Source organism: Suillus clintonianus (genome assembly GCF_016758775.1).
Source record: "Suillus clintonianus strain FC179 chromosome Unknown DEU56scaffold_21, whole genome shotgun sequence".
NCBI lineage: Eukaryota > Fungi > Basidiomycota > Agaricomycetes > Boletales > Suillaceae > Suillus > Suillus clintonianus.
Window position 1 is genome coordinate 416,723 of NW_024539245.1, and position 15,465 is coordinate 432,187.

Consider the following 15,465-nt stretch of genomic DNA (forward strand, 5'->3'; position numbering starts at 1 on the left):
TGGCAGCCTGGGTGATGCGGAAAGATGCGGCAGTGACACGGTGTGCCGGCGAGCGGCCGCAAGTCCATGTTCAACTTTGAGCTGGATGAGCGCTTGAGCCTGAGAACATTTAGCTCAAACAAGGGCTTGCTTAGTAAGTGTAGATTGCACGAACTTGAAGGCAGACGTGCACCTTCTTTGTTGAAAAAATGATGTCTCCACGTTCCAGAAAACCTACAAGCAGCCTTATCGTTTGACTCATTATACGATGTACCACCTGCAAAGAAGGTCAGAACCGAGCCAAAGGTCAAAACTGAGCAAACGGACGTGTCAGAGGCTGCCCTAGTGTCCACACAGGAAGACGGCACTTGGATTTTCTCCACCATCGTGCGTTATCAGATATGCATTGTTGGATACAGTCAAGAATACCAGTGCGCCCAAGACTCGGATATCATTCAAAAGTGATAGAAACTTCTTATGGGACCGCTTGGGAAGCTTTCTGCGTCGAATGTGGGCCCGGTCGCCATCGTAATCGATGCACTTGATGAGAGAGGTGGAGTCGAGACGCGACGCGATTTTCTCCGCATTCTCAGTGCTGGTAAACTTCGGAACCCGCCTGTTGCCCCAATCACGGCACTCCCGCACAACTGCCGCTTTATTGTTACCTCTCGTCCGCTTCGCGACATTGACGCTGAGCTTAATGGTGCTCCGCATATTTCACGGATATCCATCGAAGATATTCCACCAGAAGTCGCGGAGCGCGACATCCGCGTGTACGTAGCTGAGGAGCTGATTGGACTGTCGGATTTCGGGGACACAGAGTTCGGAGCCTTCGCTAAGAAAACCGACCTGTGGTTTGAAAACCTAACTGCACTCATTAAGGCCCTATAGGCATCTGAGCTATGATCATGATGAATTGCTCAGCGCTCATGGCCGCTGGCCATGGCAACTCTCGAGTCGTTGATCGTAATGGCTAATATTGTTGTGACGTAGTTGGCATGAATTATGTACAGGGACTTCCGAATACGTACTGACAAATCGGCAAATCGAACCGTAACCTACCGTCCACCAGTTTTCAGCTGGTTGGGCGCGCGGGCGTATCGTGGGCTTCCGGGGGCATAGTGACCACCGCAGTTTCATTCAGCCAGTAACCATCACGATCTGTGCCGCTGAGCGCAAGTACTAGTTTTCGTCACTTGCTTTTCGTTTTCTAATCTGCCAGTGGGTCACCAACTGGTAACAAACGTCAAGCTAGTACTATGTCCCTATCTTGGGTCAGTCCTGGCGTGGCCTACCTCACACGGGGCTTGCTTTCTATCTTTGTTCCGGCCGCTTCTTCCGTCATTATCGTAGTAGGCCTGGCCTCTCTAAAAGGCGTTCGAGTCTCTCCGTGGATTATATCTGCGGTGGTTTTGGGTGTAGCGCCTCTCAGGTTTGCGGCATACATTCTTGCGGATGGGAGATCGCAGAAACGAAAGGCCAAACGACTCGGTGCCAGACTTGTCCCTCGTGTCCAGGGCAAATGGCCCGGAAATCTCGACAAGCTAGTGAATATGCTTTTGAAGTCCGAGGATGAATACCTTGGTACAGTTTCCGTTTCATCTATTCCACGCTCGTGGTTTACGGTATCGTACGTGTAGGACGACCTCTCGAGGATGAGATCAAGGTACTTGGACCAACTATTAATTTTCGGCTTCTTTGGGAGGACCTCATCCTGACCACGGAACCGCAACACATCAAGGCAAGTTCCAATGTATTTTCGAAGATATTATAATCAAACACTACATAGACCATGCTCGCAACTGACTTCGATAACTATGTTAAAGGTATGCCCCATAGGCGCTGCCCGTGTACGCGCGAAATGTGACTCGATGTAGGTGCCAAGTTCAGAGAAGCAGCTAACTCCGTCCTTGGAACAGGTGTATTTAATTCAGATGGTAAGCGTGCATCGGCGAGCTTTATGACCGATTGACCAATCCGCTGTCCTACCAGGTGAAACATGGAAGTGAGCTATGGATTTGAAGAAAGCCTTTGATGGGGAATTTTAAACGTGTCTGTAGGCTTCACCGAACCATGACACGGCCTTTCTTCACCCGTGATCGGATAAGTCACTTTGAGATCTTTGACCGTCATGCGGATCATGCTATTGCTTTGGCGAAGGAACGTTTCAGGGCGGGCTTGGCAATCGACTTCCAAGTACAGCTCCTTCAAGCTAGTATTTTATCATCTTTTGTTGACACCCACCACAGGATCTCATCTCAAGATTCACGCTTGACTCTGCATCAGAGTTCCTATTTGGACACTGCATCGATTCACTTTCCGCTAGGCTCCCTTACCCCAGTGACGCACCAGAATCCACAAATGCTATTCAAGGGGACAACGCCTCCGCCGCCTTCTCAGACGCTTTCTCTCAAGCTCAGCAGATAATCAATCGTCGTGCCGCCATGGGACAGACCTGGCCACTTGTTGAGATTCTTGCTGATAGCACCGCGCAACACATGAAAGTGGTAAACACATTTTTAGATCCGATCCTCAAAGACGCTCTGGAGAAGCATAGCACGGCTGTCAAATTAGAGAAAAATGAAGACGATCAAACTCTTGTAGACCATCTCGTAAACCTGACATCGGGTGAAATCGCACGTTACTACGGGATTTCTGTTATTGAAGTTTTCTTTTCAGACTTCAAAATCATCAAAGATGAGACGTTAAATATATTGCTGGCTGGAAGAGATACTGTAAGCTCGCAATCACCTTTTTGAGTCATCCTCGCCTGTAACGAAGAATAATTCTTAGACAGCGTCAACATTAACATCGGCTATTTATTTACTTACAATGCATCCAGAGTTCCTCACCCGGCTAAGGGAGGAAATCATATCGAATGTCGGGCCAACTGGCAGGCCCACATATGATAATATAAAAGAGATGAAGTACCTCCGGGCCGTCCTCAATGGTGCATATGCTTGTTTCCTGCCGATCGCGGGGATTTCGCTCACCTGTTTTAGAAACACTGCGCCTTTTCCCTGCCGTGTAAGTGATTTAGTTTAATTTCGTATTTTATGATTGTACCACGACCACCTAGCCCCTTTGATGTGAGGTACGTTTTTAGGCTACTTCAAAGATGCTAGACTTGAACCACGAGCTTTTAGGGAAAGCATTCGGGACACGACATGGACATCCCCTGAACCTGGGAAGAAGCCACTATTCATCCCACGGGGGACCATGTACGCATTCCATTCGATCATTTAGATTCATAGCATGACTACTGAGCAATTTTAGGCTCAGCTATTCAGTTTTCCTTATGCACCGAAGAACTGATCTATGGGGACCAGATGGTAAGTAACTTTGACTCCTTTTACATATGGATTCAAGCGAACCCCATGCTCCAGCATTGGAATTTGATCCGGATAGATGGCTCGACGAACGAGTGAAAAAATACCTGATTCCTAATCCTTACATTTTCCTGCCATTTAACGCAGGACCCAGAATCTGCTTAGGGCAACAAGTATGTTTCTCATTCGTTGCCGCCACTTATCTCATGCCCTATTGTATCTCAGTTTGCCTACAACGAAATGTCGTTTATGCTCATTCGTTTGCTGCAAAACTTTTCCGCGATAACACTAGCCCCCGAGCCCGCGATGCGCCCACCTGCGTGGTGGGCCGAGAGAGACGGTCGGCAGGCCATCGAGCAATTCAGGCCGAGAAACCACTTGACACTTTTTTCCGAGGCAAGTCCCACTCTGATGTAATTTACAGCCATCTGACTAGGCTGTACTTTATAGGGTGGTATGTGGGTTAAGATGGAGGCTGTAGATGACATCGAAGTCATAAACTAGCCATGACTTTGGTGCTGTGGGACAATACTGCGAGGCTATTCGTGGATATGGTCCATTTTGGCTTTCAATTGAATTTTATTTAATGAAGATATTACCTAAAAAAATTGTATTATTTATAATTAAAAATGTTAAGTTATTTAAAAAAACAGGTTTTATACTATTAATTATTTTCTTATTGTTATCTATTATAGCTGGATATTTAATTTTAAACTACTTAGATTTCTTTTTAATAAACTTTGATGACATTTGTCAATATTATATTGATAACAAATCTAAATAATTATTAATATTTTTATTTTTTTTTGTTTTATTTTAATCTTTTTTGTTTTACTTTGTTTTATTTTCTAAAAGTATCAAGTAACTTAAATTGATGATTTTATAAATATTAAGTACTTAAAAAAATTAAGCGTAAAGAAACATTAAAATTTAATTATAACAATGTTGATGAATATAATTCAATCTAATTTATGTAATTTTAAATGTATGCTATACTACATGGAGTGTCACTCAAGCTCAGAGTTAGAGGAAACACTGTAAATTATGAGATGTCCTGCACTGGCAGACTACGTCAGCAAATAGGCCCCCATGGGTCATTGCAACCGCTGTCGGAAAATTCCGACACAGGCACGCCATGTGTATCACAGGGAATGTACGTGTTTGCTGCTCGCAATAAAAACCCTCCTCCACACTCCGTGGGAGTGGGGGACAAATGACTGAGATCTAGGTAGGACAGCGAAGGAAGGAAAGAAATCAGGATCACAGAAAATGCAATAATAGTGAAACGATCCAAGCCTCGAATTAGACACCGATGTGAACAAATACGATTTGCTGTTCAAGTGGAATCTTCTTGCGCAACGATCTCACAGCCTTGTGCAACGCTACCGCAGCCCGTGTGCAGTCCAATCTCCCTGATTCATTGACCAGGTTGCGGTAAAAAGCGGACACAACCTGTTGTGCAACCTCGTCGTCGACAGACCACATGGAACCTACGACACTGCGAAATCCGGAGAACTGCATCGCCGCAGCGAGATGGATCGACTCGTCGGGACTCTTCTCATCACCCACGGTAGTGTGGCAAGCAGATAAGAATGCAAACTCCGGGTTCTGCCAGTTAGATCGGATGACATCCTTGATCATTAAAGGCCCGTCGCGCATGGCAAAGGAAGACTCAAATGGTTGTTGTCGATTCGGCAGTCCGTGGCAGGCGAGATGGAGCCACTGATTATGATTTAGTGCATCGAGTGCACCCTGGATGGTTGCATCGCTGTCCTCGAGCGATGTGAAGGACGACACGACGGGCCCGAGACGCTGAGCAACAGCGGCTAGCTCGGGAGAAACACATTTGAGTGCTCTCCCTCCGTCCGGGTCCCCTTGACCGATTGCAACAAAATGTTGCGGGGACGCATCTCCAGAAACACATTGTCTCGCACGAACAAGTGTCGCCAAAGTGGGGGTGTAAGAGGATATGTAGATATCTGATAAATTGTCTTTCTTCTTCTCGTAGGGTCCTGCTGCATGTAGAGGAAGCAGCGTAAACTCAGCAGTGGGACACCACCAAATACGTGAGCCAGGCTGAACTTTGGAATCTTTAAGAGCTTGGACCACGGAGTCAACGACCTTACGCCAAAGCTTCCGGAGGATGCTGGCAAGCTTGAGTAGATGATTAGAAGAACCGAATTGTTCCGAAAGGGACTGAAACTCGGATGACAATTCGGAGACCTCGGTCTGCACGATATCAAGTGGAACGTGGACAGGATCTTGGTCACTCAAGACAATCAAGGCGTCGCAGCTGTACTGACTAGCATTGACGACGATGACCGGGCCTTCTTCAGCGGATTTCTGGAGGTCAGAAAACAGCGGGGGCAGGAGAAAACCGAGAAAAGTCGGGAAGCATGCGGATGCGTGAGATGACGTCTTCCCATTGCATGTCAATTGCCGAATTTGTGGAGACGGGTCTTCAGTAGACTGGTCGAACGTGGTACGAAGGCGAAAGCTGAGCTGCGTGAACTCTTCCGCCAAGGTTGCGCCGGTGTCACCAGACATGAAAAGTTCATTAAGGGGTGTGCGGAAGCGTGCCAACTGGGTCAGGAATACGGCACGACCTTGCTCCACCAGTTCCACAGCAGTCGTCAGTGCGCCATAACGAATACTGCACGAGAAAGCATCCATGGCAAGCGAAGCAGTGGCCGTCCTCACGACATCAAAATGGTGTGAAGAAGACGACAAAAGAGTGACATGCTGATCTAGGAATTTCAATGCGGTTTGATAGGCGAGCAATGCAGAACCGTGGTTCGTCTCCTCGGCAGAGGTGGCCCATGACTTGGCAGCGGTAAGATCCCTACGAGATATTGCATGAGATAGGTAGGAGAGTTGCGCAAACAGCCTGAATGCTTCATCCAAGTCAGACGGGATGCCCAGCTGATCGAATCTGTTTCGAAGGCCGAGAGCAAGATTGATGAGAGACGCAGATCGATCAGAATGACCGGGGGGACGCAGGAGTAGTGCATCCCGGTGGAGCTCGATGGTCTCATTAAGGTCAGACGGGATGCCCTGCTGCTCGAATCTGTGATGAAGGCTGAGTGCAAGATTATTGAGACACGATGATCGACCAGAATGACCGTGGGGACGAAGGAGTAGTGCGGCCCGATGTAGCTCGATGGCCTCATCAAGGTCAGACGGGACGCCGCGCTGCTTGAATCTGCTTCGAAGGCTGATAGCAAGATTGTCGAGAGATGCTGATTGATTAGGGTGACCGGGGGGGTAGATGAGTAGTGCAGCCCGTTGAAGCTCAATGGCCTCATCAAGGTCAGACGAGACGCCCCGCCGCTCAAATCTGTCAAGAAGGCTGACAGAAAGATTGTTAAGAGATGCTGGCCGATGAGAATGACCGGGGGGGCAGAGAAATAGTGCAGCCCGTTGGAGCTCAATGGCTTCATCAAGATCAGATGGGATGCCCCGCTGCCTGAATCTGTTTCGAAGGCTAATGCCAAGATTGCCAAGAGACATTGATCGATTAGAATGACCGGGGGGACAAAGGAGTAGTGCAGCCCGTTGTAGCTCAATGGTCTCATCAAGGTCAGACAGGAGGCCCCGCTGATTGAATCTACCATAAAGGCTGAGGGCAAGACTGTTAAGAGATGTTGGTCGATGAGAATGACCCGGGGGGCAGATGAGTAGTGCAGCCCGTTGAAGCTCGATGGCCTCGTCAAGGTCAGATGGGGTACCCCGCTGCGCGAATCTGGTATACAGGCCGGTGGAAAGGTTGATGAGAGACGCTGATCGATGAATATGACCGGGGGTGCAAATGAGTAGTGCAGCCCGTTGAAGCTCGATGACCTCATCGAGGTCAGGCAGGGCGCCCAGCTGTCTGAATCTGTGATGAAGCATGGCAGCAATATTGTTGAGAGATGCTGATCGATCAGAATGTCCGGGAGGGCAGATGAGTAGTGCAGACCGTTGAAGCTCGATGGCCTCATCAAGGTCAGATGGGGTACCCCGCTGCACGAATCTGGTATACAAGCTGAGTCCAAGATTGTTGAGAGACGACGGTCGATCAGAATGACCGTGGGGACGAAGGTGTAGTGCAGCCTGATGAAGCTCGATGGCTTCGTCAAGGTCAGATGGGGCGCCCCGTTGCTTGAATCGGTCATAAAGGCTGATGCCAAGATTGTTGAGAGACGTTGGTCGATGGGGGTGACCCGGGGGGCAGATGAGTAGTGCAGCCCGTTGAAGCTCGATGGCCTCGTCAAGGTCAGAGGGAACACCCTGCTGCTCGAATCTGCGTCGAAGACTGTTGGCGAGGTGGAAGAGACAAGTTGAATGACGATAATGGTCGGCGGGACAGCTCGGCAAGACCGCTCGACATTGTTCCACATTGTCTGCCATGCTATTGCACCACAATCAAGTGACACGAGGATTGTCAAGAACACACAGGGATGATAGAGCAGAAGATTTAAACTGAACAAAGACTCGAAACTATATGCGGTACTGTCATTTTCATCAGTACAAAAGTCCAATTGGATAAGTTAAAATCACAATGCGTACGCACATAGAAATTCGAGCACTGAAACAGTAAAACTTGTGAGAGTTGAACGTTCGAACGTTGAGCGCTGAATTCCACGCCTACGGTTCCACAATGCTTTGTTTTGGGAGCGCGCGAATCATATTTGCAGGTCTGCAGGCAGCCAGTGAAAGTGTCAGCTTGGGAATGGATGGGAAAGACTTAGTAATTAGTAATAAATTTTCCCCACCTCTTGACTTTGGGTGACAATAACGTAACATATGGTGTACCCCTGTAAAATTTGATCACCGCAGCTTGAACATGGTGCTAGGCGCCGCAGCCAGTAACCATCACAATCTGTGTCAGCGCAAGTACTGGTTTTTGCAACTCCTTGGCTTCTCGTTTTTTTATCGGGGTCACCAACTAGTAACAAACTTCAAGCTAGTATGTCCCCATCTTGGGTCAGTCCTGGCGTGGCCTACCTCACACGGAGCTTGCTTTCCGTCGTTGTTCCGGCCGCTTCTTCCATAATTATCGCAGTACGCCTGGCCTCTCTAAAAGGCGTTCGAGTCTCTCCATGGATTATATCTGCGGTGGTTTTGGGTACAGCGCCTCTCGGGTTTGCGGCATACATTCTTGCGGATGGGAGATCACAGAAACGAAAGGCCAAACGGCTCGGTGCCAGACTTATCCCTCGTGTCCAGGGCAAATGGCCTGGAAATCTCGACAAGGTAGTGAACATGATTTTGAAGAACGAGGATGAATACATTGGTACAGTTTCCGTTTCCTCTATTCCATGCTCGTGATTTACGGCATCTTTCTTCTGTATAGGACGACCTATTCAGGACGAGATCGATGTGCTCGGACCCACTATTAATCTTCGGTTTTTTTGGGAGGACCTCATCGTGACCACGGAACCGCAACACATCAAGGCAAGTTCCGATGTATACCCGAAGATATTATAATCAACACCACAATAGACCATGCTTGCAACTGACTTCGATAACTATGTGAAGGGTATGCACCATAGATGCTGCGTGTTTACATGTGAATGTGAAATGTGACTCGGTACAGGTGCCAAGTTCAGAGAAGCAGCTGACTCCGTCCTTGGAACGGGCGTATTTAATTCAGATGGTAAGCGTGCATCGGTGAGCCCGTGACCGATTGACCAATTGGCTGTCCCACCAGGTGAAACGTGGAAGTAAGCTATGGATTTGATGAACGCCTCCGATGGGGAATCTTAGATTTGTCTGTAGGCGTCACCGAACCATGACACGGCCTTTCTTCACCCATGATCGGATAAGTCACTTTGACATCTTTGACCGTCATGCGGATCACGCTATCGATTTGGCGAAGGAACGTTTCAGGGCGGGCTTGTCAATCGACTTCCAAGTACGGCTCCTTCAAGCTAGTAATTTATCATCTTTGCTAAACCCACCACAGGATCTCATCTCCAGATTCACGCTTGACTCTGCATCAGAGTTCCTATTTGGACACTGCATCGATTCACTTTCCGCTAGGCTCCCTTACCCCAGTGACGCAACAGAATCCACAAATACTATTCAAGGAGACAATGCCTCCGCCGCCTTCTCAGACGCTTTCTCTCAAGCTCAGCAGATAATCAATCGTCGTGTTTCCATGGGGCAGACATGGCCACTTGTTGAGATTCTTGCTGACAGCACTGCACAACACATGAAAGTGGTAAACGCATTTTTAGATCCTATCCTCAAAGACGCTCTGGAGAAGCATAGCAAAGCTGTCGAATTAGACAGAAATGAAGACGACCAAACCCTTGTGGACCATCTCGTAAACCTGACATCTGGTGTGATCGCACGTCATTACGGGATTTCTATTGTTGAAATATTATTTTCAGACTTCAAGATCATCAAAGATGAGACGTTAAATATATTGCTGGCCGGAAGAGATACTGTAAGCTCGCAACTACCTTTCTGAGTCATCCTGGTCTGTAACGAAGCATACTTCTTAGACAGCTTCAACATTAACATCAGCTATTTATTTGCTGTCAATGCATCCAGAGTTCCTCACTCGGCTCAGGGAGGAAATCATATCGAAGGTTGGACCAACTGGCAGGCCCACATATGATAATATCAAAGAGATGAAGTACCTCCGAGCCATCCTCAATGGTGCTTATTCTCGTTTCCTGCCGATCGTAGGATGTTACTCACCTATTTAAGAAACATTGCGCCTTTTCCCTGCCGTGTAAGTGATTTAATTTGCTTCCAGACGTATTTTATGATTGTACCACGACCACCTAGCCCCTTTGATTTGAGGTACGTTTTAAGGCTACTTCAAAGATGCTAGACTTAAGCCACAAGATTTTAGGGAAAGCATTCGGGACACGACATGGACATCCCCCGAACCTGGGAAGGAGCCACTGTTTATCCCACAGGGGGTGATGTATGCATGTTATTCCATCATTTAGATTCATCGCATGACTACTTGAACAATTTTAGGCTCAACTATTCAGTTTTCCTTATGCACCGGAGAACTGATCTATGGGGACCAGATGGTAAATTCATTTACACATAAATTATGGATTCAATCAGACCTCGTTCTCTAGCATTGGAGTTCGACCCGGATAGATGGCTCGACGAACGAGTGAAGAAATACCTGATTCCCAATCCTTACATTTTCCTGCCATTTAACGCAGGACCCAGAATCTGCCTAGGGCAACAAGTACGTTTCTCATTCGTTACCGTCACTTATCTCATACCATATTGTCTCTCAGTTTGCCTACAACGAAATGTCGTTTATGCTCATTCGTTTGCTGCAAAACTTTTCCGCGATTACACTAGCCCCCGAGCCCACGATGCGCCCACCTGCGTGGTGGGCCGAGATAAAGGGTCGGCAGGCCATCGAGCGATTCAGGCCGAAAAGCCATCTGACACTTTTTTCCAAGGCAAGTCCCACTCTGGTGTGCTTTGCAGCCATTTAACTAGGTTCTACCTTGTAGGGTGGTATGTGGGTTAAGATGGAAGCTGTAGATGACGTCGAAGTCATTCACTGACTATGACTTTGGCGCTGTGGGACAATACTGCAAGGCTATTCATGTACGAGCATACGATGCACAATGAGGAATGTAACGCGGATCTTATTCTCCGACGGTTCGCAAGCAACAATTGAGCAAGCACCAGAGCAATCCTTTGGATATTTGATGCATCCCGTTGGCACTTGTGGACTAACCTGGGTCATGATATCATGGGTTGGCAAAACTGATAATATATTGTTGAAAGGCACTGTGAATTCTAGTATCATGTGCGCACATGGTATAGGGTTAGTCCCCCACCATAGGGGAATGAAAAACGGGATGAGACAATAAAAGATACAATGAAACCCGGAGGCCAATATGTCGTTTCCTTAATGATGACCATCTGTATTCTGGAGAGACATGCAACAAACCCAGACCATGAAACGAGCACGCCATCCAGCATCTCTTATGGTGATATGAGGATTCGAGTTTGTTCCCACTGTCCCCACGGCACCAGCGGCAGTGGAAGATGGTAGCTGTGACGATGACGGTGTGCCCTGTGTTGGGCTGTGTTGCTGCGTGGTATGAGCATGGGATAATCGAAACGAGCTGCCAGCTCGCTTCTTTCTAGCGTGATAGTCCCTCTGCGCGAAAAAGAGTCAGCGATAAAGAAGAATGATGAAGGGAAACACGTACAGGCTTGCTTGCTGTGCACGGGACTTCGACTATCGGTGGCTCTCGCAACTGGATGTCTGATCCATGTCGTCTGCGTAGCATGCCAGAGACTAGATTTCGAGGCAAGCTGAGAGGGCGACGTTGGGGTTGAGTGTCCCGCTCAGTTGCCCTATAAAGCTTGGAGTGGCGGCGGTGCAAGACGATCGGTAAGCGACCAAAGAGGGTGCGATGAGTGCGGGACGTAGACGACTGACAACATATTAATCAAATGCACTGTTATACGCCACTCGGATGTCACGTTGGAGCAGTGCCGACTGCTAAGGACCACGCTGCTGCTAGAACCGAGGTGGATCGATGATGATGTACACTACGAACATGCTGACACCTGACCTATGTGCTGACTAAGCTATGGAAACAGCCGATGAGACCCTTGGTGCGTGGCCTATGCCCTTGGAACCCCTAGTCCATGCGCCCCTCAAAAAACAACCGGCGCCGCCCTCGACGCCTATGATTCTCTACTCTGCTTCTCCGTGATCCTTTCCTCCATCTTCTCTGTCTTCACCCTCTCTTTCTTTCTCTTCGTCTTCTCCCTCTTCCTTCTCTTCATCAGTTTCTCCGTTTCTATCCTCTCCGTCCTCCTCTTCTTCGTCTGTCTCTCCTCGTTCTCTCATCCGTTCTTCGTACTCTTCTTGTTTCTTCGCCAGCGCCGTGCCTTCCCGTGGCGAGAATGCTCTCAACCTTCTGGCGCTATATTCTCCCTGTATAACGGTTCCTTCTAGAGTTTCCAGGGTGTACGAGTTCCGTAGTCTTGTTTTGATACGTCTTGGCATTGACCATTTCGGCAGTAGTTTACGCTCCGTTTTGAACGTATAATCCAAGTCGTTTCTGTACACCTGTACTAACTGCCCTCTTCTGAAGATGACTTCCCCCGGTCTCCGTTTCTTGACTTTTCTGTCGAAAGTTGCCTTGCGCTTGAACGCATGGAGCAAGGTCTCCTCGTAGCCGTCCAACTGCTGTTGTTCGACGTACGCGATGTGGGTTAAGGCGTCCAGATGGGTCGTGGCTGATGTGTTCTCCTCTGGTGGAGTTGCTTGGGTGTTGACCACGAGACCGAAGAGCAACTCCCTTGGGGAGAATTTCAGTGCTGGTAGGAGGCGGTTATTCAGAGCTTGGACCGCTTCCTCCAAGTGCTCTGGCCACGTCTTTGGGAGTTTCTCCCACGACATTTCTTGAGGCTCGTCTTCCCCTACTCTTGGTGCGCACAGGCGCTTAAGGATATGCAAAAGTAGTTTGTTAGTGCCCTCCACCAATCCGTTAACCCAAGGAGAATACGCAGCGACTATGTGGAGCTTGCACTTCTTCGATTCGCAGTACGATCTAACTGCATCGTTGTTAAAGTGCTTGCCGCCATCCGACATGAAGGTTTCCGAAGGTGCGAATCTGTTGAATATATGCGTTAAACTGTCGACTGTTGTTTTTGCGCTTCCCGCCGCTTTATGCTTAAAGACCCAAGCGTGTTGTGAGAAGGTATCCAGGTAGACACCAAGGTTCGTGTATCCTCCTGTTCCTTTAGGTAGCGCTAAATAATCGCCGACTAGCAATTCAAACGGATGTCTTCTCGTTATTGGCTCTAGAAGGGAATGTAAGTGTGTCGGTCCGAAGTTCTTACATTTAGAGCAATCTTTGACCGCCGCCATTATAGAGGCGTCTAACTTTGGGCTGCAGATATAGTCCAGGAGCGCAATCTTGATAGCGTCTCTTCCCCAATGTCCCCGTTCCTCGTGCATCTTGGCTGCGAGCGTGCGGGCTTCCGATTTGCTAACGCATTCGACCTTTGTTCTTGCCCTGGTCGTGCTGTTCCCTCGTATTCGCCATAGCTTCCCTTGGTCCACCATATACTGTGACGCCCGGTGTCTTGCCTTCTTCCTGTCTCGTAATTCCGCTCCATGATCGAGGTCGTAGATGGCGTCTACGACCTCTCTGAACACTTGTTCTTCTGCGAACCTTTCCCGAAGAGCCTCGATTATTGGATCCGTTGTCGCCGTGAAAAGTATGTCGTTGATTAACCCCGTTCGTGCTTCCCAATCTTCATTAACCGTCCACTCACTACCGTCTCCTTCGACATGCGGTTGTCCCTCCCACATTCGACTTAGTCCATCCGCGACTACGTTGAGCCTCCCCGGTACGTGTCGAACGTCCACTATGTTGTACGACAGTATTCCCTCGCGCCATCTCGCATGCGACACGTTTAAGTTGTTCTTGAGCAGGGTGTCCTTGAGCGCGTTGCAGTCGGTTTCGACTTCCACCGGGAATCCCCATATCGTGCTTGAAAACTTATCAAGGCCAAACTTAAGCGCTGCAAATTCTAAAAGGTAAGATTTATATTTGCGCTCTGTTGGTGATGTCCGTTTTGACGCAAATCCAATAGGGTGTAGATTTTCGACCCATTTACCCGTCGGCGTTTGCGTTCGCACCCGTTGCGACAATACTGCGGCGAAACCATCTAGGCATCCGTCTGAAGTGATGACGAAGTGCGATCCGTCGTACTTCGGCGCTTGGAGGACTGGTCGTGATGTGATCGCGATCTTCAGATCTAGGAACGCTTTGGTATGTTCCGGTTTCCAATGGGGGGCTAGTTTGAAACTGCTCATCGTTCGTTTGTACGCGGCCTTCGAGTGGGCGTTGTCCATTGGGACTTTTAACAGTAAGTCTCTTAATGGACCCTCCCGCTTAGCGTACGCCTTAATGAGCGTGCGGTAGAATCCTGTGAGCCCTAGGAACGACACCAAGTTCATCGCATCCTCTGGTTGCGTCCAGTCTACGATTGCGGTCAACTTCGTTAGGTCTGGCTTCACGCCATCTCTCCCCACTGTCCCTCCTGCAAACTCTGTCTCTGATACGCAGAGACGAGTTTTACTCGGCGCTATGGAGAACCGACATTCCCTGAATCGTTTGAAGATGGTTATCAGCTTGTCCATCATGCTTCTAAAGGTATGTGCCGCGCAGCCTCCATCGTCCATGAACAACTCCATATAGTGTGGTACTAATAGGTCGTGTAGTCGTTCCGCTAAGGTGTCGCAAAATGCGGTCGGCGCTCCCGTGATGCCCATGGGCATACGCTTATACCAGAAATAGCCTCTACCCTCGACGTAGAACGCTAAGTATGGTCGCCATTTTTCGGGAACTTCGATGGCGTAAAACCCCGACGCGAAGTCGAAGACCGAAATGTATCGATGGCCACTCAAACGTTGTTGCTTCGCCAGAATATCGCCTTGGGGCATAGGTGCGACCTCCGTGACTTTGTTCAACTGCGCGAAATTCTGACATATCCTCCATTTCTTCGGGCCTTTGTCGAGCGTGTCGTTGTGCGTTTGCGGGGGTGTTACTTCGCGGGGTGGCAGCTCGAATGCTGGGTGTAGCCCTGCACTTTGACACTGCTCGTTCACTCGATGTTGCAATTCATCGAGTGATAGTCCTCCTGCCTCGTGGGCCTTTTGGGCTATGACGGTTGTAGCTGCGCATTTGATCAATTCTGGTGGTGCGCGTTCTATAAGTCCGGCTTCTAACATGTCGCTTGCTCGGGCGTTGTAGAACTTAGACTGTTCTGGCGTTAGAGGGCGTTGATGGATCCTTAGGTTAAAGACTGCGTCATCCGGTACGTTCAAATTGATTGCTGATCCGGGGATGGGTACCACTTCCTTGAGTGTTAGGGCGAACGTATCTGCGTAGTTCGCGACGAATTCTTCAAGCTCTTCTCGTTCTCCTTCCGTTAGATCATCTCCGAATGTTATTTGGCGTTTGATTGCGGAGATTCGGGCTATATTGAACGGGTTTGATTGTCTTGTATAGATGGAAGGGTTCTGTGGTGTTGGCGCTGGTTCTGGGAGTTCGCCGAGGAGCTCGTTGTTTTCGTCGTCCGTGATAACATTTATTCCTGGTACGTGGTCTATGGGATCATTTCGGTCAATTATGGTTTCTTGCAGGATCAA

At 48.7% G+C, this 15,465-nt stretch overlaps 3 protein-coding genes across 3 annotated transcripts; 2 read left to right on the forward strand and 1 right to left on the reverse strand.

Moving 5' to 3' along the window:
• Positions 1-1,238: 1,238 nt before the first annotated feature.
• On the forward strand, positions 1,239-3,725 carry DEU56DRAFT_733004 (cytochrome P450; the record flags this gene model as incomplete). Its single annotated transcript, XM_041348310.1, has 14 exons — positions 1,239-1,563; positions 1,620-1,732; positions 1,769-1,805; positions 1,857-1,916; positions 1,972-1,984; positions 2,040-2,175; positions 2,229-2,607; positions 2,659-2,714; positions 2,773-2,929; positions 2,982-3,006; positions 3,105-3,200; positions 3,256-3,311; positions 3,366-3,481; positions 3,534-3,725. The coding sequence occupies 14 exons, from the start codon at positions 1,239-1,241 to the stop codon at positions 3,723-3,725; spliced, it is 1,761 nt and encodes a 586-aa protein (XP_041210562.1).
• An 843-nt stretch (positions 3,726-4,568) lies between these two features.
• On the reverse strand, positions 4,569-7,801 carry DEU56DRAFT_247319 (TPR-like protein). Its single transcript, XM_041345280.1, has one exon. It carries the CDS (start codon positions 7,695-7,697, stop codon positions 4,611-4,613), a length of 3,087 nt encoding a protein of 1,028 aa, XP_041210563.1. The 5' UTR covers positions 7,698-7,801; the 3' UTR covers positions 4,569-4,610.
• A 305-nt stretch (positions 7,802-8,106) lies between these two features.
• DEU56DRAFT_792282 (cytochrome P450) lies at positions 8,107-10,807 on the forward strand. The gene is made up of 15 exons (XM_041352701.1): positions 8,107-8,583; positions 8,644-8,744; positions 8,793-8,829; positions 8,887-8,946; positions 9,001-9,013; positions 9,069-9,204; positions 9,256-9,634; positions 9,686-9,741; positions 9,800-9,956; positions 10,008-10,032; positions 10,089-10,103; positions 10,156-10,230; positions 10,287-10,342; positions 10,394-10,509; positions 10,562-10,807. Exons 1-15 carry the CDS (start codon positions 8,259-8,261, stop codon positions 10,766-10,768), a joined length of 1,758 nt encoding a protein of 585 aa, XP_041210564.1. The 5' UTR covers positions 8,107-8,258; the 3' UTR covers positions 10,769-10,807.
• The last annotated feature ends 4,658 nt before the right edge of the window (positions 10,808-15,465 follow it).

What these genes read in the sequence shown, in the direction of transcription:
- DEU56DRAFT_247319 (XM_041345280.1), bottom strand. Translation starts at nt 7,697, where the DNA reads ATGGCAGACAATGTGGAACAATGTCGAGCGGTCTTGCCGAGCTGTCCC.
- DEU56DRAFT_792282 (XM_041352701.1), top strand. Translation starts at nt 8,259, where the DNA reads ATGTCCCCATCTTGGGTCAGTCCTGGCGTGGCCTACCTCACACGGAGC. An exon ending in TCTCGTAAACCTGACATCTG is followed by an intron (nt 9,635 to 9,685) that starts GTGTGATCGCAC and finishes TATTATTTTCAG; the next exon opens with ACTTCAAGATCATCAAAGAT. An exon ending in TTTATCCCACAGGGGGTGAT is followed by an intron (nt 10,231 to 10,286) that starts GTATGCATGTTA and finishes GAACAATTTTAG; the next exon opens with GCTCAACTATTCAGTTTTCC.